Genomic DNA, 26,619 nt, shown 5'->3' with positions numbered 1-26,619 from the left:
TTTAAATTACATTTGTAAGAGAACAGTATGTTCACTACAGAAGTTTTAAAGAAGGTCAAATCACTGAACTGGTGGAAGTCACTGGCTCATGTCTTGCAAGGCTGGGCCTGGCTTCCTGCTCCAGGCATTGTGACCTGGTGCATGGGGCTGTAGCACTACTCAGGTTTGGCCCCTCCATTAGACAAGGCAAAACGTGAGTGGTAAAGCTACCCCATGCACCAGGTCGCAACACCCAGAGCAAGGAGGCAGAAGGGTGCAGGGCGGGCTCACTCTGAAACATATTTCTCCCTTCCCTTCACTGGGGAGTCCCATTCACATCGGGCTGGGAAACAATGTATTTCTGTTTTTGCGCCCTTGGTTTCATGATATCTGTGGGTGCAAGTGAACCCATCAACCCATGTTAAAGCCACCACAAATGCAAAACAAGATAAAAATGGATCATTTAAAGCGCTCTGATTTAAAGCAATCCACCCTGCCTCAGATGCTGCAACCAGCTGGTATAACCTGTGCTTATCCAACACCTGGCCCAGAGACCGTAAAGGGGCTCTCAGACATTCTGTACAATGGACTCACGTACCTGTGACTTTCGCATCATAATAGACCAGTGCTATTGAAAAGCCCTTTTCAAACTTCCACTCGACCCTGGCTGTTCCGCTTTGCGATGTGTACGCAGCACAGGGTATTTCAATTGCTGGAACGAAACAGCAATAAGTCAGCATTTGCACTGCACCCCAGAGGTAATGTCATGTAATAAGATCCTATTTGTAAACACTTGGCAGAGCTAAGCCACGAACATATTGGTTTTAAAATGGACTGGGAGCCAGATTTTCATTTATACCCAGGACCAATTACAGCGTAGAATGGAATAAATGCTTAACAGTGATAGGCTTAAAGAACTGTTTAGTTCATTGAAAAAAAAGGATTATGGTGTACAAGTACATTCTCAGGGGGGAAAATACCAGATACTAAAGGGCTCTTGGGTACAGAAAGGCAGAAGAACCACCAGTAGCTGGAAAAAGCCAGACCCATTCACAATATTGTTGTTTTTTTTTTTAAAAGAGCGATTAACCATTGGAACCATCCAGGGAAGCGATGGATTCTTCAACTCTTGATGCCTTCAAATCCGGCCTGGCTGCCTTGCTGGAAGAGATGCTTTAGCCAAACAAGTGATTGGGCTCAATATAGGGGTAAGTGGGTGATATTTTCTGGTCTGTGTGATACAGGAGGTCATCTAATGGTCCCTTCCAGCCTTAAAAATCTATCATTTCTTGAGGGCCACCATCTTAAAGTCACATGGGTCTGAAAATGCAGCCTACTGCTGACATGCAATACTAAAATCACTGGAACAAAAACATTAACGAGCTTTTCTGTTCACTTTGTGCATTTGGCAGCACTTTGGGTATAGTCTGTTTCAATGCTGCCTTGTCTGGTCAGTTTATGTGGGTCTTTCAATCAGCAAAAGGGCAGAAATTCACTTATGAAAACTAAACAGGAAATTGATTGTGAAGCTGCAGAAACTAGCAGGGACAAGTATTGTATCTGAATCTACTGGGAACTCAGATTTACTAGATTACAAATCAGCAAGTGTGAATCCAAAATTAACAATAAGTTAGAAAACGGACATCATATTGACAGCCCGAAGCAGAGTGGAGCTACGTTCCGCTCCTTCTTGAATGCCTGGGAAACTAGAGATTGAGTTCACTGGCAACTGACATTTCAAAAAAAAAAAAAAAAAAAAAAAAACAACCCACAAACACTAGGGGTAACATTTTCAAGTCACTTGGGGCCAGATTTTCAAAGGTATTTAGGTACCTAAAGATGCAGGGAGGCATCTATTGGGATTTGTAAAAGTGAAACCGATGGGAGTTATATTTCTAGCCCACCTAGGTGCTTTTGAACACCCACTAGGCACTGACCTGCATCAATAACCACCTAAATACATTTGGCAATCTGGCCACAAACTTTTTGGAAGTTTTACCCTAGATTTAGTAGCTCAACTTGCCAGAGGCCATTCCAGAGTCTGTACTAATTCCATCATCTTGTTAGGGCTCAGTCAATATCTCCACCTTGAACGTCATTATGCTCCAGTACAACAGCTATTAAGCCCCAAACTTCCATCTACATTTCATCTGAGACATGGACACTGGAATCTCTAGAACAAGAAGTACTTGAATTTCAAAGATTCAGTACTCACCAAAACTACCATAGTATTGCTTTGAGTGCAGAAAGACTCTAAGTGTATTTACTTGAGAGAACAGTTTCTTACCCTACAGTAGCTGTGATTCTTCGAGACGTAGTCAGTGTGGATCCCACAGAAGATGCACATGTCTCATGTGCACGAGTTCAGATATTTTGAATAGCAGTATCTGTTCAGGGCTGTAGTAGACAGAGAGCCTGCAGCACTCAGCCTGGTGCAAGAGCTGTGTCCTGAACCAGAGGCTGTGAGCCAAAGTCAGGCTGTGTATTAAAGCAGATGCTTGTAAGTTCACTATTCAGTACATGAATTTGTCAAAGTTGTTGCTAGTGCACTAGGCACTAGATATTTATGCAAGTATATTCCAGCTAGTACAGATACACCCCAATCTAGTACAACGTCAGATGGTTTGACAGAAAAATGAATAGGGATGTTTTGTCCAAAACATCAGGAACAAGAGGAGGTAAAAAAAACAGACGTCATGGAGCATATAAGGTGGTATGTAAGTTATTTATCTCAGCCTACAAGTGTCAGGGTACTTTGCCTTAACCCTTTGCGTGGCCTCAGGGACAGCAGAGACTCCTGCTGCTGACCAGGCACTCATGTGTTAGTGTACCTGTAACCACAGAGCTAGGGCACTAGGACTGTGCCCTGAAGGCAATAAACCTGGCCGAGTGCCTTTGACCACTGACATGGTATGGTGACATTCTTTAGAACATCGAGGTCCACTGAATGAGCAGGCTGCATTATCTGCTGTTAGTACTGATAACACTGAAGCTCCAAGGACAGAAGCACTGAGCAGCCTGAAGAACGTTACCAAGGCAACGACATTTCAGCCTTCGACATCATTTAACAAGGGCCACACATGTCCTTCAGCTCCCTCACAACCCGCATCAGCTGATGACTCCGAAACTGGTGATGGAAGGTGGCTCATGGGATCCGCCCTGACTGCAACATCTCAAAGAACCACAGTTACTGCAGGGTAAAGAATCAGTCTGTTTTCTAAAAGTATCTGTCGATTCCACTGTAGGTGACTGGCCATCAGTGTCCCCTCTGGAAACGAAGAGCCAACTGCATCAGTCGAATAGGGATTGCAATACTGCTCTCCCAAACTTTACATCTGCCCTGGGAGCTAAGTCCAATGCGTAATTCTTGACAAAAGCCAGTGTTCTGTATAAGGCTCGCCTAGACTTGTCTAAGACAGTCCTTCTGTGTCACTCAGCCAACATCCAGGCAGTCAGGTGCAGAACTTCAGGTCTGGATAGAGTATCTGGCCTGGATGCTGGGAGATCAGGTCCGGACAGGATTGGTGGCTGAATGGACACTGGCAAAAAGGTCCATTGGCCAAAACTGCCTGGGCCAGTTGGGAGCTACATGAATGATTGTGGCTTTGTCTCTTGATTTTGGAAATCATGCTGGGACCAGGGATATCAGAGGAAAGGCAAACAGAATACCTGGACTCCATTGCAGAAGTACAGTGCTGGGAAATAATGCCAAGCTACCCACCCCCTTTGGAACAGAAATGCTGACTCCTGGTGTTATCCTGGGTGACAAACAGGTCTACCACAGGAGCTCCCCAATGGTGGAATCTTGACGCTTTCATGGATCTCTCCAGGGACCACTCCCGATTAGCCATGGATTGTCTGCTCAGCAAGTCCAACAGGTCATTGCCAACTCCTGGGAGATGGAGAGCCATTGGGATAATCCTGTGTCAGCGGCAGTGTCCAGAGCTTCAAGGCATCCCAATAGGGGAGACACATGTGCACCTCTTTGCTTGTTGATGTAGCGTGTCGCAGGTGTTGTCAGTCGGGATGTGCACTGTGGAATTCGGGAGAACACGTAAGAAGGTTGTGCAGGGTAGCCTGATGGCCCTGAGCTCCATGGCACTGATGTGGAGCCCCGAGTTTCCTCGGTACCAAGTTCCTTGCATCTGTAGATGGTTTAGGTGGCTCCCCAACATGTTCCTGATACCAGAGAGGGAGCAGAGAAGAGCACTTGGGTTCCTATCATCGTCTCAGTTCTGTTATGTCTTGTGGTGGAACCACAGCCTTCTTGTTTATCAGGTGTTTTACTGGGCAAGAAAGACCAACTTGAGCCTGAGCTGGAGCAGCCGCAGGTGAAACCTGGCAAGCGATGTCATGTATGTGTACATCAACATACGGCCCCATAGCCCCAGGCACATCTGCATTGTCACAGTCTGGTTTGATTCTATCCCAAGTACTAAAGACTACACCTGTCTCCAGGAAGGCTCGCTCTGACCGATCCAGAGTCAGTCGAGGCTCCTGGGAACTATTGCCTGTGGTGTGATAAGAGATTTATTTTCCTAGCTCACCAGGGGGCCCTCCTGAGTGAATAGGGATAGTGTGTAGTCCAGGCTTTCTGCCATTTCCTCCTGGGATCTGCCCCCGATCACCCAGCCGTCGAGCTGAGGGTACACGTGAATGGGCTGTTGCTACCGCGAGGCACTTTGTGAAGACTCAGTGCCACAGAGTCCAAAGGGCAGAACGTTGCACTGATAATGATGGGGCCCCCACTGTGAGCCCTACGTGCTTCCTGTGAGCCGGATGGATGGCGATGTGGAAGGACGTGTCATGTCAGCAGAAAGCCACCAACCAGCCTTGAGCCTGAAGAGATGAGATGGAGGCAAACGTCACCATCCTGAATCGGATGCAGTGTATGTATATGTCCAATCTTCTCAGGTCTAGGATGAAGCCTGGATAGGATTAAAACTCTTTTCTTCAGAAGATACAACAGGAATATAATCCTCTTCCCCAGTACTCCATAGGTACCTACATGCCATAGAAGAGATGAAGAAATTAGTACACTTCTGTTTGTAACAGGTTCTCATGATGAGGATCCCTGAAGGACAGGAAAGGGGATAATGCATGGAAATGGATAGGGGAACCACGGGCAATTTCTACTGTCCATTTATTGGCTCTGATGGCTGCCCAGGCCCAGTGGAAAGGCAGTTCCTGAAGGTGGATGCAGGCTCCACACTGACTCCAATGCAACTCCCAATGCTCCTGTCAAATCTGCTGCCTCAGAGGGAGTCTGGTGCGCTGAGGTGATGGAAGATGGGTGCCCCCAAGAATATATGGGATTCTCCTTGTGGGTACTCTGGCTGTCAATCCCACTAGGAGGATGGTGTCCTCTGCCTCTGCTTAGGCTGCTACTTGTAAGGGTTCCTTTAGGTGTGTAAATCCCTAAGAATCAGAGTTTTCCTTGAGGGACTGGAATACTTTGCTTGTTTTCTGGCTGAAGAGCTCAATCCCATTAAAGAGCAGGCCGTCTATTGTGGCCTGTACCCAGGAGGCTGTCTCAGTGACTACCGTGGCCATACCAGATGCGTTCTTGGCCGCCTGTAGGGATGCTCTCATGACCGTCTGGCCCTCCTTGAGTAGTTCTTTCAACTCTTCCTTGTTATCTTGAGGATCTTGGTAGGAAGGGAGTGACCCTCTCCCAAATGTATTTGGTGAACAGGGCCTGGTAATTTCCCAGATGGAGGGAGGCTGATGAGTATGCCTTGTGTTCATGGAGATCCAACTTTTGGGGTCTTTGTCATTAGGCATGCCTTTCGTGGACTGATTTCTCTTGTGCTGCCGCAACAGCCAAGAACTCTGCATTTGGATGGACATAAGTGTGTTCTCCACCCTTTTCAAAGAGGGAGGAAAAGGGCCTGGCATTTGCCACAGTCCTTTGTTCCAGGAGCCTCTTGTTAATAGGAAGGGCGATTCTGGCCAGCATCATGGTGCTCAAAATAAAGACTTCTCTTGTATAAATGTAGTCCCAGTATCCAAGATCTCTGCATGCAGAAAAGGAGGTCTTGAAAAGCTTTAAAACCAATTGCTGGGGCCAGGGCTGGTGTCACTGCCTTGTCCTTGAGTGGAGATGGGGGTCATTGTGATCCCTCCCTTGCTTTCCTGCTCTTGTGGGCCCATGTCTGGTTCTGGTGTGGGTGGCCTGGTTAATGATGCCACTGGGGAACGGGATCGCCTCCTTTCTGGAAACATGAGAGAGGGATCTTGCTCCCAGATACAAAAGCTCATGGTCCCCAGTAAGGATAAGGTGACATCATATGGGTATTAAGCTCCCCAGCAACCTCCTTGGGGTCTGTGACATTATCTGATTAAAATAGGACCATGCAAACCATTGTTGCTACCAGTGTTATATAACTGCAGCAAATCTTATACAAAGTATGACACATGGCCAGAAAGGGTTAAGCAGCTTGCAGGCTATATAACCCAAAGCCAACCTTTAGAGACGTTAGAGTATGTGAATGGCAATTAGGGCCATTCCATGGTAGATTTGCATTTCAAAGTTCTAGCCTATCTATGTTGTTAGAAATTAAAGGTGATACTAATTTTATGTTTACTTATATCTGTTTACATGGCTAACATTAAACAAGTCAGTTGCTATCTGTCACTATAGCTCGGGGTAGGCAACCTATGGCTTGTGTGCTGATTTTCAGTGGCACTCACACTGCTCGGCTCCTGGTCACTGGTCTGGGGGGCTCTGCATTTTAATTTAATTTTAAATGAAGCTTCTTAAACATTTTAAAAACATTTACTTTACATAACAATGGTTTAGTTATGTATTAGACTTACAGAAAGAGACCTTCTAAAAATGTTAAAATGTATTACTGGCACGCGAAACCTTAAAGGAGAGTGAATAAATGAAGACTCAGCACAGCACTTCTGAAAGGTTGTCAACCCCTGCTATAGCTATTGATTCAGAGATCAAAAGGGGATATTAACATTTAGATGAGTCTTGGGTGAAATAATGTCACTTTAAAGTTTGTGATAGACTGCATAATGGATAAACTGCCTTATGTAAATCTGTGTAGCTAATTACCTGTAATGCTTAGGAAATGGTCCACTGTTAGGTGCCTATTGTTCACCTAAGGATGCCTTGGGTCCCAATCCTTTATCTCAGATCTGCTTGATGCTTCATGCAGGGGAAGCTTAAGCCCAAGACCGAGACCCCAGTCCTGACTGGACCACCCTGAATATAAACACTGGACTGTAACCTATGCACAAATTCTGAAAACTCTTTGCAACTACAAAGCTCACCATCTCTGCTATGAATCTGAATCTCAAGAACTGTACTCATGACTGTATGGCTACTGATCTTTTAACCAATACACTCTTCTTTTTTTAAAAAGAATTGGCTGTAAGCATGTATTTGGGTAAGATCTGAAATATTCATTAACCTGGGAGGTAGTGTGTCCAATCTTTTGGGATTGGTAGAATTGGTATGATGAATAAGATTTTCAGTAATCCTCATCATATTTGACTTGCGTGTCTGGGGGGAGGCCTAAGGCTGGGTTGCTTTAAGGGAATGGTGTTGCTGGCTTCTGGGTAACCAGTGTGTTATAGAAGCTGTTTTGTGCTGTTTTGGTAAATCTAGGTATTGGAATATCCACCAGCTTTGGGGGTTGGCTGTCCCATTCTCTGCAGTTCACCCTAATTGAGTGACCTCAGCTGGCTCCCCTGGGACTCTGGTCACAGCGTCTCACTCCAAAGGAAGAGGAGGGGGAAATCTCTACTCAATTTGAGCAAGGAGGAGTACATGGGTTAGGTGAGGAGGAGTATCTCTTCGAACAGCAATGTCGTCAGGTGATGTGCCATTGGGGCCACTTCCATTAGTCTCTTCAGCACAGGGAACATGTCTGGAGGTGATCCAGATTATTCCAGGGCAGACACCTGTGCCAAGACTGGTGCTGGGTCCCTCATTCCCTGTGCCATTCACAGCCTATGTAGAGAATTCAGATGCTCTGTCTTTTGAACAGATGTTTTGTTTCCTCCTTCTGGGACCTTCCTTCATGTTTGGTGCTAGATATGGGCTCTGTCCAGTCCCATGAGTGCATCTCATCTTTATGTACGAGCACGGATGCCAGCTTTACTGCCTGGGAAGCCAGCGCCAGAGTGACCGATGCGGACACCAGGGTCGTCTGTGCCAACAGCGTCAGTACTGCGGCTTTCGGTGCAGAGGCTTTCGCCAATATTGAAATGGTTGGCATCAGTCACTTGTGCCAGCTCTGCCAATATTCTCTTCACCTTTTGTCCAGCACTCAATACTAGAGCATGACCTATGCGCAAGAGAGCACTGGCAGATACCAGCTTAACTAGCCTGACATTGGTAATGGCTGTCACTTGTGTCTTAAGTGACCCAGGTGGATTGCTCCAAAATATGCAGCGTGAGCAGTGTGTCCCTGGATTTGCAGGTCCTGGATGAAAAGGATTTGCCAACAGAGCACCAATCCGGGAGATGCTCTCCCACAGGCAGAAGCTGCCTTGACTGCGTCCATCCTTGAGAGGCATGAATCCATCACAAGATAGGCAGATTTGCAAGTCTGTCTTGAGATGTGGCAGCTTGCATTGTGTGTGTGTGTTTGGGGGGTGGGGGTGGGAAGAGGACGACACTCCCTCACTTTTTTTTTTTTAAATGTCCACATGAAAGGAGTGTGAAGATGAAGATTGTTTTCCACAAATCTGATTTAAAAAAAAAACCAATGTGTTCAGTTAGGGGAACAGTGAGTCAGACGCTCGCTCGGTCCCGTCTTGCTGCCATGGACATCAAAGGGAAGTGAGGAAGGATTGCATCTGCTCTGCCTTTTATGCCCTCAAACAGGGGCACGAAGGGGGCGGGGAGAAGATAAGCGGCTCCAACAAGCTCAGCTATTCAAAAGAAACCGACCTCATGCCCATGAGACGCACATGCAGCTGCAGTGGAATCCACAAGGACACCAAGTCGAAGAAGAGCTGACCTTACAGCATCTTAGGAACAAGTGGTCATGACTAGATCACATTCAATACGTGCACACAGAATCTAAACCAGTAAAATTTGTGTGTGTGTGTGTGTGTGTGTGTGTGTGTGTGTGTGTGTACACACACACGCTTTACAACGGCCCATTTCACAAAGCTGAAAACAACTGAATCAAACCAGCTGGCAGGAACCAACCCCCTGTTGGAAGGAAGCAGGGCCACAGTAGCAGTTTGTCAGGGTGAGTGCTTAAGCGCAGACACTACAGCAAGGGAGGGATTCTTGTGTCACTGTAGTTAACCCACCTCCTTGAGAGGCAGTAGCTAGGTCAACGGAATAATTGTTCATTCATTTAGTGCTCTCTACACCGGGGCTTAGGTTGGCACAGCTGTCTCTCAGGGGGGTGGATTTTTCATACCCCTGAGAGATGTTGCTATGCCGATGTAAGTTTACAGTGTAGACCAGCCCTCAGCCAGAGATCATTCCCCAGCTGGGAAAGGCAAGTGGGTGAAACTACACCTTGACTGCACAGGACAGCAATCAACAACTTCTCCATCACTGGCACTTTTAAAACTCAACTTGTTTTTTCAGAAGATCTGATCTAGTTCAAACAGGAATTAATTCAGGGAAGACCTATGGCCTGTGTTATCAAGGAGGTCTGACTAGATCACAGTGGCCCTTCCGGCCTTTGAATATATAATTTAGCACTCTGCACTTACGGTCATTCTCAGGCACTTGAATGGTTTGTGTGTCCACCACCTGGGCTGATATCAAGGACCCTAAGGGAAGGAGAAAAAACAAATATGATTAGGATAGATGTTTGTTTACAAACCACAGAACCCAAGTGATCCCGGAGCCAGCAGAACAGCCAAGCTCAACCCCACAGAGATGCAGCTCTCCTATGAAAGATCAACACCTAAGAACATTCTTTTCTACCTCATTTTCTTGGTCTTCTGTAAGTCCACGAGTTCTCCAAGGGTCTGCACCCCATTATGGGAAAGGGGTTCTAGTCAGACTGCTTCAAGCTTTGCTTTCTGGTTGTTTTTTGTTAAGACAAAGTTAAATGTTTGTAGTCAGTAAGGCCTTACGACACTGAACAAGGATCACTAGGCTACACACTGCACATGCACAGAACAGTCCCTGCCCCAAAGCGCTTACAATCTAAAGACAAATACAGATTTCTTCCCCGCTTCCTCTTTAAACAATTGCCCCCCACAACACCACCTCCTCAGTCTCAGCAGCACTCCTCCTCCCCACACAAAACCACTCAGCTTATGTCTGACCCACCGAGAAAGACCCCAAACTGACTGAAGTGTGCACAGGCTGGTTCCCTCTTCCCCAGACAGCCTTGCACTCTGGCATCATATCAGTCATTTTTGCTTATGCAATCACAGTTTCTAGCACTGTTACAGAACTTTTATAGCACCTATTGCCCTTGACATGAGTGCAAACTTAGATCTATAAATTGCCACCGGAGCTGGAAGCCACAATGCCCTAGTCTTGCCAGGACCATCACCAAACACAGATAATTTTATATTACACTCCGAGAGCCCTGAGGTTCTGGCGCCGATGACCAGCAAGTTCCAAATGGGATGGGGACCTCCACTGGAAAAACTCCATGCTGGTTCTAGGCCAGAACACAAGTGATTGCACATGGCTATGACAGGGGAATCTTTCCGGGAGCTGGGTCCCTGACAATTCAGAAGTTTAAAGATTCTCACCAATACCCTGAATTGTACCTGTGCCCCAAAAGGAACTTGGTGCACTGCTCTGAACGTAGTTCTGGGCAGCAGCGTGTTCCCCAACTGAAGTTTTGGGTGAAATTCAAGAGCAGTCCTACACTGAGCTCCTTCCAGCCCTCCAGCCTGGAGAGGCCAAGGGCACAGATGCGATAAAATCGACCCTCGAGCGCTCTCCCATCAACTCCTGTACTCCACCAGCATGAGAGGCACATGCAGAGTCGACGGGGGAGTGGCAGCAGTCGACTCACCGCAGTGAAGACACCATGGTGAGTAGATCTAAGTACGTCGACTTCAGCTACGTTATTCCTAGCAGAACCGCTGGCACTTCCTGTTGCTCCACGTCTCTATGTGGGGAGAGCCGCCCCCCCCTCTGGAAAATCAAGTATGCAATGTCCAGTCTGAGGGACCATTCATGACCGTGAAACCAGTGGCTGAGGTGGTTGGCTAGCTTGTTTTGTGCTCCTGGAAGGTGTGATGCCTCTAGGTGTATCGAATAGGCGATGCAAAACTCCCATAGTTGAGGGCTTCCTGGCATAGGGGAGAGGCGCAAGCACCACCCTGTTTGTTTCTATAGAAATATCGCTGCAGTGTTGTCCGTCAGCACCAACACACATGCGCCCTGCAGGTGGGCCTAGAATGCTTGGCATGCCAGACGAACCGCCTTCGGCTCCCTTACATTGATATGCAGCGATAATTCTGTGTGGGACCATAGGTCTTGGGTTCCGATATTGCCCAGATGCACTCCCCAACCGAGCGCTGAGGCGTCCGTGACTAGGGATAGCATAGGATGGGGTTTGGCAAAGGGTACTCCCGCACAAGCAACGTGTGGTCGCAGCCACGAGTGGAGAGATTCAAGGATGAGAGGGGGGAGGGTAACTATCATGTCCAGTGGGTCTCTGCCTGGCCTGTGCACCTGCGCCAACCATGCCTGGAGAGGCCAAAGGCGTAACCTGGAGTGCTGGACCACGTATGTGCAGGCTGCCATATGCCCCAATAGTTTCATGCAATTTCTGGCTGTGGTTGTAGGCAAACGGTGAAGGTTTTCGATGATGTCCATGAATGCTTGGAAGCGTAGCTCCGGCAGGAATGCCCTTACCTGCATGGAGTCCAAGAGAGCCCCTATGAATTCTATTCTCCAAGTCGGGGCCAGTGTGGATTTGGGCACATTCAATATGAGGCCCAGCCTGTGGAATGTGGCTTGGGGCAGGGACACATGCTCTGCGGCCTGTGTTTGGGACTCTGCCTTGAGGAACCAGTCGTCTAGGTACAGAATACCTGCACCTGACATTTGCAGAGGAAGGCTGCCATGGCTGCCATTCACTTGGTGAATACCCGGGGGGCTGCCGAGAGCCCGAACGGGAGCACCCTGAACTGCTAGCAGTGGCCACTGACCATGAATCGTCTGTGGGCCGGGATAATAGATATATGGAAGTACGCATCTTTCAAGTTGAGGGCGGCGTACCAGTCCCCCGGATCCAGGGAAGAAATGATGGTGGCCAGAGAGATCATGCGAAACTTCACCTTCCTTATGAATGTGTTGAGATCTCACAGGTCCAGGATAGGCCAGAGCCCACCCTTGGCCTTGGCGGGGGGGCGGGGGGGAGAAGATGAGGAAATAGCGGGAGTAGAACCCCTTGCCCCTGAACTCCTGAGGAACCTCCTCTACTGCCCCAAGATCAAGGAGTGACTGCACCTCCTGCAAGAGGAGTGCTCGTGAGAAGGGTCCCTGAAAAGGGACAGGGATGGGAGGGAACAGAATTGGACAGAATATCCCACCCCTACCATGCTGAGGACCCCAATGATCTGATGTGATCTGGGACCAAGCGCAGTAAAAGCGGGAGAGTCGATTCACAAGGGGGGGGTGGGGAGAAAGAGGATCAAAGAGACTGAAACTGATGCTCCGTCCTTGGGCACATCTTCAAAAGTTTGGCTTCAGGCCAGGGGGCTGTTTGGCTGAACCCTGGCCTTAGCCTCAGGAGGACTGTGGCGTGTGCCTCCTATTATTTCTGCCCCGTCTCCTTGACGAGTCTCATCTACGAGGCCCAGAGTAGAAGCGGGACGGGGGCTGAGGCTTAAAAGGCTTTCTTTGAGGTGCAGGGATGTGGCTCCCCAAATACTTCAAAGTTGCATGCGAGTCCTTAAGGCTGTGCAGGTGAGTCCGTATTTTGGGCAAAGAGGTCTGCACAGTCAAAGGGGAGGTCCTGTATTGTGTTCTGGACCTCAGATGGTATCCCTGAGACCTGGAGCCACGCACTGCGCCTCATTGTGATAGTGGTGGCGATGGTCCAAGCCGCCGAGTCCACCGCATTAATGCGGCCTGGAGGGAGGTTCTGGAGACAACCCTGCACTCCTCAAGGAGCGCGCTAAACTCCTTGTGCGAATCAGCCAGGAATAATGCCTGGAATTTTGCCAACAAACTCCAGGAGTTGAAAGCATAGCGACTGAGTACCACTTGCTGGTTGGCCACTTGAAGCTGGAGACCCCACAGTCAACTAGACTTTCCGGCCAGAAAGGTCCAGCTTCTTAGTGTCCCATGATTTAGGCACAGGACCCAGCTGTCCTTGCCGCTCTTTGTGGTTTGCCGCATTGACCACCAGGGTCCCTGGATGGGGTGGCTGAAAAGGTGTTCGTACCCTTTCTGCAGCACAAAATATTGTCTTTCCACCCCTTTAGGGGTGGGTGATAGAGAGGCCGGAGTCTGCCAAAGCACCTTTGTGGTATTTTGGATTGTTCTTATGAGGGGCAAGGCCACCCTAGAAGGACCCTCAGGGGCAAGGATGTCCACCATTGGGTCAGGCTCCCTCCATGACCACCTCTGCCTGGAGATTAAGTTTAGGGCCACCCTCCTAAGGAGGTCCTGGTGACTCTTGGTGTCCATCGCTGGTAGGGTGGTGGTGCCCACCCCTGCCTTGTTGGGTGAGGAGGCGGTGGCCCATAGGGACAGAGTCTTCCTGCCTTTCTGACTCTCTGGAGGTCAGGTCAGGTACCTCGGAGCCTCCTGTGACTGGAGATGGCTCTAGTGTCACTGATGGCGCTGGATCGGGTGCTGCACCTGAGCATGACAGCCCAAGGTCCCTGTCTCATATGGGGTCCTCAAGAGCCCTGGGGGTGTAGCAAGCCAGCAACGTTGCTGGGGGGCCCACGGAGTGCAGATGCCATCGATGCCGGCCTGGAGCCCTGACCCTGGTGGTAGGCCCAAGGGGTCCAAAAGGGCCACTGGACTAGGCCCTGCCACTGGGGTGGCCAGGTGACCGCTGGTGCCGATGATTCCACTGGTCTGCGGTGCCAGGACCAGGAGCAGTAGTGGCTGCGTCAAGAGACAGAAGACTCAGCATCTGACTCGGATGAGGAGTCTGTGCCCGACTACGAGAGACGGGGAGGCACGGAGCCGGATGGTGCTGGGGAGCGGTACCAGGGAGATGGTGAGTGGTGCCGTGACATCATAGGCTTGCCACGATGATGAACCAGAGGCAGTGCCACCATTGGTGCCAGAGCCACATGTGGTGCCGGGCTAGACGTTGTAGCCGGTGCCGCTGCTGGTGCCTAGGCTTGCAGGGCTGGGGACTGTGCCGTCATGGCAATGAGGTCTTGTGCTCCTTCGTAGGTGTCTGGCATGGAGGGGATGGTCAATCTCTTCCTCCTCTTTAGTCAGTGAGTCCATCAGCACCGGACTTAAGGGGCCTCCTGTTGGGGCCAGAGTCAACGGTGCCAGGTCTTGAGGCCCAGACCATGGGTGTCCCAGCGGAGGACGCACCACACTGGAGTTCCCTCAAGGTTTCTTGACGGGGGAATGACCCCCTGTCCACCTTCTTATGCGGCACCAGGGACTGTGATTAGTGCCGCCTGGTGGCACTGGCCTTATGGGTTGGGGAGCAGCGCCGGTGCTCCTTGGAGGAGTCCTTCCTCAGTGCCGGGACATCCCGCGCTAGGGCACTGTGCACTGATGATGCCAGTGCCGCTTCCGGTGCCAGCTATGGGCGGAGGGCTGACTGTCAGGAGGAGCTTCAAACACGCTCTTAGTCCTGGGTCTGAAGCTCCTGCAAATTGGGCACTTATCTGTCTGATGGCCTTCTCCTAAACACTTGAGGCAGGCAGCATGCAGATTTGCCTGTGGGCATAGGTTTCACATACCTCTTACACGCCTTAAATCCCTGCGACCAAGGCATGCCCTGGTGCCCGCAGTGGGGGAAGCCCCCCCGAAGTAAGTCCAACTAAACTACAAACTATATACAACTAAGAAAGGGAACCACTAGGTAGGCACTTGCGAATGCAAGAGACTGAGCTGCTCCAACAACCGTCACTGGCGGTAAGAAGGAATTGAGCAGGCGGCGGGTCGGCAGGGACCTATATACACTGCCATAAAGGTGCCACTCCAGGGGTCTCCACAGCTGACCCAATGGATATCGCTAGGGAAAATACCTTCCGATGACTGTGCATGCGGCATGCGTGTGCACGCACACCTATTGGAATGCACATGAGCAATCACTCGAAGAAGAACTCTTAGTTCCTTTCTCATGCTGCTTTGCCAGGTGTCCTGGCTCCCCAGAGGTGTGGCAGGTTTTTAAATGGTACCTGCTGCCTCATTTGTTTGACATTTCCTTGTGGGGTTGTTTCCTCCAGATGCCTATGTCTGGCAGGCAAGTTACCACCCCCACACCAGCATGAGTATTAAAGACTTGCTAGTGATCTTGCCTGCGTCTGGAGCTTGACACATTTAGCATGTGCTTCAACTGGATGGGCTACTTCTATAGTGGCAGTCATCTTGGATGCCTGATTGCTAAGAGCTAGTCTTGGCTCTGCCTTGGGCAGCTCACACAAGTGCCTCAGTTTCCCCCATCTGTAAGTATTCTTAAGACTTAATCCCTTCTCACAAGGGGTGGCTTTCTACAGTGTCATAAGCATGGGGGAGGTTTACAAGACACTGTTCCTCCTCAAGAAGTTCATCTAAAGCCCCCACTGATTCCACAACCACCCCGGGGTGAAAGCTAAATCATGGCTCTGCTTTGTCGTAGAGACAGGTCTTGGGAGGATTCAGCCCTGTCTGGGAAATGCTCTTACACAGCCCATCAGGAACAGCCAAAATCTGGCCTATACCACCAAATGTAAACCATGCAAGAAAGCTATGTTGTAACCAGGACCAGTATCACAAAAGCAGATATCTTACTACATTAATAGCAACCCATCTGGCATAAGGGACTCTATTCTTTGAAAGACAAGACACAGGACCACAGATTTTTAAGTGCTGGAAGGACCACCGTGGCCATCTAGTCTGCTCTCCTGCAGAGCACAGGCCTTAGAATGTCACCCAGCAATTCCTGCCTCAAGCCCAATAACCTGTAACTGAGCTAGAGCATATATTTTAAGACACTCAATCATGATTTAAAGATTTCACATGATGGAGAACCCACCAAACTTCTCAGTTCACTGTCCCAGTGGGCGATACGCCCCCTCACTGTTAAAAATGTGCCCCTTGTTTCCAGTTTGAATTTTTCAAGTTTCACTTGCTAGTCCTCAGATCTGGCATTCTGCCTTTGCCTGCTACATTAAAGAGCATCTGCCTGTTACTCCTGAGGGCAAAATAAAAAATTCTGCACCCAAAAAAATAAAAAATTCTGTGCACAATATTTTAAAGCTCTGCCAGCTTTATCTGTCAATAAATAAATGCAAAGGCTCCAGCATGGCAGTGGGGAGCACAGGCCACTGGTTGTACAAAGGTGGGAGATCACCCTGCAGCCTCCCCACCGGCCACCCCCAGGACACAGACTCAGTGGTGAGGCTACACCTAGGGTGACCAGATGTCCCGATTTTATAGGGACAGTTCCGATATTTGGAGCTTTTTTAAACAGGCTCCTATTATCCTCCACCCCATCCCAATTTTTCACATTTGCTATCTGGTCACCCTAGCTGCACCTGACCCTGACCCAGCACAAGGCCTGGGCCTACTGCAGACACACCCTGGGGCTCTGCCCATCTGCACAGGGTGTGGGGCAGGCAGGCTCAACCAGGCAGTATCCATGTGTTGAGGGGCTCAGTGTGGGGGGATCCAGGTGTGGGGGTGGAAGAGAGGATTCTGGTGGGACAATCAAGGTGCAGGCTGCTCAGTGTGTGTGGGGGGGCCCAGGCACAGAGGCTCATTGGGAGGGGTTTCCAGGTGCAATGGGACTCTGCAGGGGCTTCCAGGTGAAAGTGGTTGGGTATCAGTGGAGGGGTCTGGGTGAGTGGGGCTTGGTGGGGTGGGGGTCTGGCTGCAGCTAGTTGGGGGTCAGTGGCATGGGGGTCTGGATGTAGGGTCTTAGGGTGGTGCAGGGGGTGAGATTTGTCAGGGTTGGGGGGCTGAGTGTAGGGAGCTCAGTGGGAGGTGGTCTGGGTGCAGGGATGGGGGTCTGGAGACAGGGGGCTCCAGATGCAGGGGTTGAGGTTCAGTGGGGTTCAGATATGGAGGGCTAGGGGTGTACGGGGTGAGACATGGTGGTGGTGTCTGGGTATGGGAGGTCCAGATGCATAGGGGTTGGGCAGATGGGGGAGCAGCTCCCCATACAGTGACTCCTCCCCCCGCAGCTGAGGAGCTATGGGGACAGGAAGCAGGGGAGGATGCTGAGCTTCCTGCAGCTGGATCCTACAACATGATCAGCAGGCTGCCACAGCCTTACCCTAGTCTATGTGGCAATGCTCAGGCATCGCCCATGAGCCAGCAACTTTGTGAGGTATGGTGTCAGCTTTAGATACTTCCAGTAAGACCCTCCCACCTGTACAGATGTCCTCTTTGGTCAGCCTTCCTTGCAGGCTTTACCTTTCCACTGCTGTTAATTCTTCAATATACACTCTTCCCTCTGCCATGGGGCAGGGAAAGCTTCTCCTTAGGAGCAACATGGCAGGGGATGGCTTTGTAACTTCAGCTCAAGATCTCAATCTCTGAAGTGCAAAATCAGGACCAGACATCCCAGCCAAATTTCCCAAAATTTCTTGGTGGGGGAGAAAAAAATCCATGACCCAGTCTCCGTCCTATTAAGTGTCTCAGCACTCCCTGCCATTTCCTGCATCCCTGCAGAAATGGGGCACGGTTGGCACTCTGGGGATGTGGGGAAACTAGTGTGATTGAGTGACAAGGAAATGCATATTGCAGCAATTGAAGTAAATGGAGGACAAATGGTCAGAGCAACAGTTTAAATAACTACTTCTTCAAAATACATACCTGCCGGGGAAACCAGTTTCTCTTACAATAGGAGTACAAGGGAAAGCTTCTCCCCCACTGTTTTAAAACTTCCAAGTCTTGTCCAGTGGTACTGATTACCTATCTTTTTGCAATGAATTAGTGCAGGAGCATTTGTACCAGTCACTCAGTGCACAAGAAAGAATTGCCCAGCCATTTCAGCCAAGCCTGCTTGCTTTGTAAAGAGGTGCTGTTTACTAAGGGCTTGGCTAGACTTGCAAGTTAGAGGGCATTAAAGCAGCCCCGGGCACCCTAACTCATGATGCGTCCACACTGGCAACTTTACATTAGTATTGATTCTTTGTGGGGACAGACTGGAGCCTTCTGCAGTCCCCATTTGTTATAAGCACCGCTATCAGGAATTAGGGACCCATTGTCCTAGGCAAGATACAAACACTCACTCAAGACTCAGACTCTAAGGTCAGAAGGGACCAATATGATCATCTAGTCTGACCTCCTGCACAATGCAGGCCACAGAATCTCACTCACCCACTCCTGTAACAAACCCCTAACCTATGTCTGAGTTACTGAAGTCCTCAAATTGTGGTTTGAGGACCTCAAGCTGCAGAGAATCCTCACAGTCTAAGACAAAAGATTTGACTTGTGAACAGACAGGAGGAAGAAGGGATGTTAGGTTAGTTGTAACAATGATCTTAGTACTCACCAGTGATCACTAATCTAGCCATCATCACATGGTAGTGATGGACAAGTTTCACAAAGATAAGGGTATGGCTACACTTGCAGCTGTACAGCACTGGAAGTTAAACCTGTCTTCGTACAGCTGAGTAGGGAAAGCGCTGCAGTCTGGCCACACTGACAGCTACAAGCGCACTGTCGTGGCCACATTTGCAGCAGCACTGGGAGCGGTACATTATGGGCAGCTATCCCAGTGCTCAAGTGGCTGCAACGTGCTTTTCAAAGGGAGGGGATGGGGTGGAGTGTGACAGGGAGCGTGGGGGAGAGTGTGGATTTTTAGAGCCAACACTGTCAGCAGCTGCCTTGCAAGTTCTGACCCCCACCCCCACCCCTCTCTCACTCACTGAAAGCAAATAGCCCTCTTTGTTTTTTTCTCACAGACCAGATTCTTCAAGCAAACACTAGCTGTTGGCATTCCAAAGGGAGCTCCCTGCCTCTGCTTGTTCACAGCAAACAGGAGCTGTGTTTGTTTTTTTGATAAGCTGGTCCCAGAGTTCACAACAAAACAACCAGAGGCATCATAAAAAAGAGTTATCTTTACTTAAAAGGATTATGGGAAGGTTCCAGAGGTCAGTAACATAGTAAGATTATTCCCTGTTTACACTGGCACCCCAGCACTGCAGCAGCAGCGCTACACTCTATCCCTCTCGGGGAGGTGGAGTACAAGCAGCACTGTAGCCAGGGAGATACAGCGCTGTATGTGCCTTGCAATGTGGACGGGGAGTGAGTTACAGCGCTGTAAAGCCACCACCAGCGCTGTAACTCAAATGTAGCCAAGGCCTAAGACTAAGGATGGATTTAAAAGAAATAAGGTGATGTCTTTGCAAATTCTGATGAGGATTTCTTCTCACAAGTAAAGGGCAAACATGGGAGAAAGCTCGATGGGAAAAGCAGACATGCAGGTTTATTAATAACCCATTATCACTAGCATGTAATTAATGCAGAGGAGGAGCCAGTGCTCATACATCATAAGAATGTCATTAAACCAGCATCGTGAGCAAAGGAGATAGCAAACCCCCATGATTTAATCAAAATGGATGGTTAAAAGGAACTGAGAGGTTTTGGAACACAGAAGTGGTCAATTTGTCTGACTTCATCAAGAATACCACCTGGAAGTAAAAAAACAGGGGCAAAAGCCAAACCCTGATTGCAGGAGCTGCACATGCATTCAAAGTCAAATTTATATACATGTAACATGCATTATATAAGACTGAAAAGCAAGGTTTTTTTTAATGGAAAGAGGTGTGAAAGTAGAATGAATTATATTGTAAAAATAAGAATGGATTACAGAAACGTTGGTACCTTTAAGCAGAAATAAGGAATGTTGAAATACAGGTGTCAGGAAAAGAAACATTAGGCATAAACAATGAGTCCACTTAAGCTAATGGGGAAACATTAACAGAAGATGGGTAATAGTTAGTAAGGAAATAAGTTTACCTGGGCTACACATGCATATCTTATCAGATTCTGCTTCCTTTGTTAATTACCTTGTTAAGTTCGCGCCCTTTTATCTGTATAAATAGACAGTTTGTGTCTTGCATGGTGCTCACATTATCTGAATGTATTAGCAGAGCGCTGTGCTAATAAAACAGAGTGGTCTTGACAAACTGAGTCCTGAGTCTAACTTTGACAGAGGCTACCTTAAAAAGGATGCTGGCAGGTCAGCTTTGATCCAGAAATTAAACAAGCACAAATGGTTTGTTTTTCTTTAAAAATTAAGTTTTAGAAACTAAAAATCACAAATTTCCATTGATTTTTAGAAATTCAATGAAAACGGGCAGGGTTTAATGTTTAAGTGACTAGCAAAAGGGGAAAATATTTGTTTGATTGTAAAGAAGAAACAATGCACAAAAAAGGCCTGAATTGATGTGTGTTTTAATAATGGGTTTTATATTTTTGCTTGTTTTTTACATGAGAGAGATTAGAGCTTTTGCTGAACAAACTCACTGATTCACTAGAGAATTAACCGGATTTTGACATCAACCAGAGCTATTGAACTGGAAGTCATGGAAAACAATCATTTCCTTTCATTAACTTGGTGACTTCTCATCCCTCTTCTCTGGAATGGTTGTTGATTCCCTCCATTCTTCACTTATCCACCCTTGACATTTTTCACCCCTTCCATCTGAAGGTTCTCCCAGCCCACTCCCCCACCCATGCTCACCCCCAACATCTGCTTCCTCCACTCCTGTTCTTGCATTGTGCCATCTTCCTGGCAAAACCGCTATGACCAGGCTAACTGCATGCCCTGCAAATTCATTCTCTCCTTTTCTACCATCTTCCTACATGAACCACGCTGCTACTCCATCTTAAATGAATCCCATGCCTCCAATCCCAGCTGCCTTTACCACTTTTGGTTATGTCTACACTGCAAACTAGAGGTGTATTCTTAACTCAGGTTAACTAACTCAGGATAAAATAGCAGTGAAAACACAGCTACACAGCATGTGTTAGCATTTGGAGTTAAAGTCTATAGGGCAAGATGAGCTTGCACTGCTAACCCAAGCTAAAAGACAGGTTACTGTGTCTTCAATTATTTAAACCCAAATTAGTGAACCTGAATTAAGAATACACTTCCCCCCGCCCCCAGCAGTGTAGCCCTATCCTTTGACTCAATCCCCAAAGATTCTTCTCCTCCTGCATCCCTCTCCCATCTGCTTGCCCTTTCTTTACCTACCCCTCCACCTCACAACTCTCTCCTCCTTCTCCCTGATCACAGACAGAAGTTTCTTCTTTCCTTCTCCAGCCCCTCCACTTGCCACACTGACTCCATCCCACATGCCTCACACCCACTCTCATTCCCTCCTTACTCTTCTCCAGCTCTTTCCTCTCAATACAAACATCTCTCCCATCTTAAAAATGCCCACCCCTCCCCCTTTTATCTCTAATCTCATTGAATACATGATCTACAATCCCTGGCTGGAATTCCTCTCTGCCAATTCCATCCTAGACCAGGAGGAGCACTTTGGGGGAAGGGAGAGGAAGGGGGGGAGGTGTCTTGCAGGGCCTATAGCCACCCCAGAATTTGCCTTAACCCTCTCCCCCACCCCAGCCCACCCCCCGCAGCTGCCCTTCTCCGGCCACTCAGCTCTGAAGGTAAAGCAGAGGCTGCTGGCCAGGCATCCAGCTCCAGCAGCATTGGAGAATTAAGGCCAAGTGCAGGGCCTGAGAGTAGCCCCCAGCCTGTGTCCCCACTAGCTGGGACATAATGCCCAGGGTAGGTGAAGGGCTGGAGCTCTCCACAGCGGCCTGGACTGACTCACTTTGGCCTGGGCTCCTGGACCCTGCCCCCCACAATCACTGCTCCTGGGGGCTCTGCTGGCCCCATACCCAGGCAGCTCCTGCTAGCTGCAAGCAGCCAGTGCCAGATTCAGACACCCTTTTGGGTTGAGAAGACTCCAGTTCTCTCATCCCCCAGCAAGCACAGGGACCACAAGACTTGATATGCCTAATTGTAAAGTTACAGAAAGCAAATGAAACTTTACAACATTCGGGCTGCTCTTATACATCATAAAAGCAGCACAAAGGGAACAACAGCTTTAAATAAAGAAAGCTTTCCCAGCACTATTTGCAATCCAAACATACAAAGTCCATGAAAACACTGGAACAATGACAGAAAGGCTACCCAAAAAATACAACTAATTTTCATTGTTTAAATACAAGAGGTGAATAACCTCAATGGTGAAAACCGAACTGGATTTCTAGAGTGCTTCCATTTTCCTGAGTTTTCTTGTTAATACAGGAAATGAGATTTGTTTAGCAGCATCTACAATTTGTGATTTAACTGGGTCTCCAACTGTGAGTACGGTGAAAACAGAGCCTCCTGCAATCAGTATGTCTGCACAAGCGGCTCTGCATGCTTCTGACAAACGGTGTTTAAGGAAAAAAACTTCTTCCCCCATTCAGACCAAGCGAAAATTCAGAATGAGGCACCGCTACAACCCACCTCCACCCTCCCAGGCCTTTAATCTGCCCAGAAGGGCCCTGGCGAGGGCTTTACAGAGGTTCAAACTCAAAGCACCAAATGTTTAACACAATCCTCAAACCCCAAAGGCAACACGGGCCAACGCAGAGTGGGGACTCCGCTGAGAAAAGGAGGCTCAGCAACAAAACGATCGATCTGCGAAGCAAAGAGCGAGACCCGGGAGCAAAGGAGCCCTGGGCAGCCCCAGGGTACTGGGGTCCCAACACCTCAGAGAGAGACACCCACAGACAGCGAGCCCCATGTAACAGCATCAGCAGGATCAGGCCATGCAGACACCCCCAGCGGGGTGAAAAGTGAAGCTCCTGAACTACCTCCTCCCCCCGCCACCTCACTGCCCCTACCCCCTCCTCTAGCCTCCCCACCCCCGCCGTAATGCCCCTACCCCCTCCTCTTCTATCCCGCCCCCCCCCCGCCCGGCGCCTCACTACCCCTACCCCCTCCTCGAGCCTCCCCCCCGCCACCTCACTGCCCCCCCTCCTCTACCCTCCCCCCCCGACCGACTCCCTCACTGCCCCTACCCCTCCTCTAGCCCGCCTCCCCGCCTCACTGCCCCTACCCCTCCTCTAGCCTCCCCGCCCGCCCGCCTCACTGCCCCTACCCCCTCCTCTAGCCTCCCCGCCCGCCCGCCCCACTGCCCCAACCCCTCCTCTAGCCTCCCCCGCCCGCCCGCCCGCCCGCCTCACTGCCCCTACCCCCTCCTCTAGCCTCCCCCCCGCCCGCCTCCCTCACTGCCCCTACCCCCTCCTCTAGCCTCCCCCCCCGCCCGCCTCCCTCACTGCCCCTACCCCTCCTCTAGCCTCCCCGCGCCCGCCTCACTGCCCCTACCCCTCCTCTAGCCTCCCTCCCCGCCCGCCCGCCTCCCTGCCCCTCCTCTAGCCTCCCCGCCCGCCCGCCTCCCTGCCCCTACCCCTCCTCTAGCCTCCCCGCCCGCCCGCCTCCCTGCCCCTACCCCTCCTCTAGCCTCCCCGCCCGCCTCCCTGCCCCTACCCCCTCCTCTAGCCTCCCCGCCCGCCCGCCTCCCTGCCCCTACCCCTCCTCTAGCCTCCCCGCCCGCCCGCCTCCCTGCCCCTACCCCCTCCTCTAGCCTCCCCCGCCCGCCCGCCTCCCTGCCCCTACCCCTCCTCTTCTATCCCGCCCGCCGCCTCACGTCCCCTCCCTCCTCGGTCTCTTACCGCCCAGCCCCCTCCTACTATTGCCCCCACTCCCCGCCCCGGCGCGGCACTCACAGGAGCTGACACTGAGGAGCAGTAAGTGGATCCGGCCCCACGCCCCGGGCCCAGCCATCGCCGCGCACCCAGCTGCCCACGGAGCTGCGAGAAGCGATACCCGCCACCGACTGAGTGAGTGAATGACTGATCCCTACCCGGCCCTGCTCAACCGCACGTAGGTGAGGCCCCGCCCTTTCACCAGGTGAGGCCCCGCCCTCTATGCCCCCATTGGATCCCGGCCCACGCCCACCACCCCGTGCACCCCGCCCACAAGTGCTGATTGGATTCCGGTACGGTGTCGTCAGCCGATAATATAGTCAACCCTGTGCCTTGACTGGCTATCACACTTACAGCTCCGCCCTTAACCTCGCCCCCGTGAACTTACTCCCCGCCCCAAGGCCCTCCCCTCCCTCCGCGAGGACTCTCAGGTTGCCATGGTGACGGAGGCCAGAGTCTGCTCGACTGTCCCAGAGAACGCGACCCCCGCTCGGCCCTGATGGGGGCGGGGCTGCACCCAGGGACTGAGCCCCCCCCCCCCCCCATCAGAGAGGCTGCTGGGAGAAACCTGCCCCGGCCCTGCCCCCAGCCCAGCTCACCCCCCCACCCGTGCCCTGCACCCAGCCTCCTCCCCACGGCCCAGCTCACCCCCCTCCCTGCACTTCCCTGTGGCCCAAGGTTCCCCCCTGACCCCCCAGTCCCTGCACCCAGGCTGAGCCCCCCACACACACACCTCCCCTGTGGCCAGGAGCCCGTCTGGCCAGGTCATCTCTCCCTCCTGCACCATCAAGACAGCCCTCCTCCCCCACCCCTGTGGCCCAGCACTGGCCCAGCTCACTCCCCACCCCATGGTACACCCTGCTAGGGTGACCAGATAGCAAGTGTGAAAAATCGGGACAGGGGCATAGGCAGCAGGTTCGTATAATTTTTGGGGGTGGTTCCCTCCCCCCCCCCCCCCCCGCTCTCACCCTGTAAGCCAATATAAAATGAAGCTACAATGCATCGGCACCACAAGATTACAAGGGTCAATTAAAAGTGGAAAGTCAGAAGCAGCACTTGCCTACTTCAATATACAGTATTAAATTTTGTTGCACCTGTTGTGACAAAGTGGGAATGTTCTTAATGTTTTCTCTGAATACTGTGTGGGTGCCTCAGTTTCCCCTGCAAGGTGCCAACTGACGGTGTTGGGGACAAAGAGATCAGGTGGCCTCCTTGTCCGGAAGAGACACAAAGGCCAGATGAGGGAGTGTCAGTTTGGAGCTGGCTGGGGAAATCGGGAGAGGCCCAGAACTTGGGTCTGGGCTCCCCACCCCCCAAGATGGACCTGACTGAGAGGTCCTGTTTTCTGTACCTACAAGCTCTGTTTTAGACTGTGATCCTGTCATCTAATAAACCTTCTGTTTTACCAGCTGGCTGAGAGTCAGGTTTACTGCAGAGTTGGGGTGCAGGGACCTCTGGTTGCCCCAGGACCTGCCTGGGCACACTCGCTGCGGAAAGTGCATGGTGTGGAAGGGCATGCTGAATGCTCAAAGGTCAGACCCAGGAAGGTATAAGCTTCTTGCCCTGAAGACAATCTGGTCAGAGAGAGGAGGCTCCTCCAGAGTCCTGACTGGCTTTGTATGGAGTAGTTCCAAAGCATCCCAGCATCCCCTTCTACACCATGAGCTTCCCGGAAGTCTGCACAGGCACGGACACTCCCTCCTCTGGCCTTTGACTCTTTTCCAGGAATTAGGAGGCCACCTGATCTCTTTGCTCTCCAACACCTTCAGTTGGCAGCTTGCAGGAGAATGGCCCAGGCCATCAGTTGCCTGGAGACAGGGTTTTGGCCATTCCCTGTGCAGACAGCATCACACTGGCCCTCTAGGGCTCTACAACAATCACACCCCCTTATCCCACCATCTAGATCCTTGAGAAATGCATAGGGGAAACTGAAGCACCCACACAGTATTCAGAGAAGAACATTCCCACTTTGTAACACCTGTATACGACTAGTTATATACTTTAAAGGGGTGTAAAATAATCAAGTATTGTGCTAAACACAATGATACTCCAAACTGACCACCAAATTTAAGTTGCACGTTTTTCCCCTCAGGTGAGGGCTCTGGGGTGGGGCTGGGGATGAGGGGTTCACAGTGCAGGAGGGTGCTCAGGGTTGGGGTGCTGGGGGCACAGGGCTGGGGATAAGGAACTTGGGATGCAGACAGGCTGCCCCAGGGCTAGAGAGGACTCCCCCCACCACCCTGTTACCAGCAGCAGCTAGCTCCAGGGGAGGGACCCCTCCTCTCCCCCTTCCTCTCCCCCCTCCCTGCAGCACACTCACTCTGCACCACAGTCACTGCACATGCTCCTAGGGACTCTCTCAGGTCCAGAAAGCCCACTCACCTCCCCTATGGTGGGTACTGGGTGTCACGGAGTCCCTGGGCGATGCTCTGGAACTGCTCCCCACAAAGCCAGGCAGGACCTTGGGGAGCCTCCTCTCCCTCGGAGCAGACTGTCTCCAGGGCAAGAAGCTCATACGGCTTCACCTCCTGGGTCTCTCCTTGGAGCATTCAGCATCCTCTGCCCCTCCGTGCGCTTCCCACAGCGAGCCCGCCCCAGCGGGGTCCTGGGGAAGCCACCGGGTCCTGCCCCCCCACTTCGCAGTCAGGCGTAACTCTCAGCCAGCCAGTAAAACAGAGGTTTATTCGATGACAGGAACGGGGTCTAAAACAGAGCTTGTAGGTACAGCAAACCAGACCCCTCAGCCAGGTCCATCCTGGGGGGCAGTGAGGCAGGACCCCCCCCTGCACTTCACTCCTCATCCTCAGCCAGCTCCAGACTAACCA

At 50.8% G+C, this 26,619-nt stretch overlaps 1 protein-coding gene across 2 annotated transcripts in view; it reads right to left on the bottom strand.

The window, feature by feature from the left end:
• Window positions 1–23,939, bottom strand: part of LOC120390088 (junctional adhesion molecule A-like) — a 34,584-nt gene extending 10,645 nt beyond the window's left edge. For both annotated transcript variants that reach the window (XM_039512399.1, XM_039512400.1), the window contains exons 1-3: window positions 23,816–23,939; window positions 9,676–9,735; window positions 578–691 (exon numbers count right to left, since the gene is read on the bottom strand). In XM_039512399.1, the coding sequence (XP_039368333.1) occupies window positions 578–691; window positions 9,676–9,735; window positions 23,816–23,873 (232 nt within the window). In that variant the 5' untranslated portion in view covers window positions 23,874–23,939. The remainder of the gene's footprint in view (window positions 1–577; window positions 692–9,675; window positions 9,736–23,815) is intronic.
• Window positions 23,940–26,619: the final 2,680 nt, after the last annotated feature.

Source organism: Mauremys reevesii, linkage group 24 (genome assembly GCF_016161935.1).
Source record: "Mauremys reevesii isolate NIE-2019 linkage group 24, ASM1616193v1, whole genome shotgun sequence".
Lineage (NCBI taxonomy): Eukaryota > Metazoa > Chordata > Testudines > Geoemydidae > Mauremys > Mauremys reevesii.
This window is presented reverse-complemented; position numbering and strand designations above follow the sequence as displayed.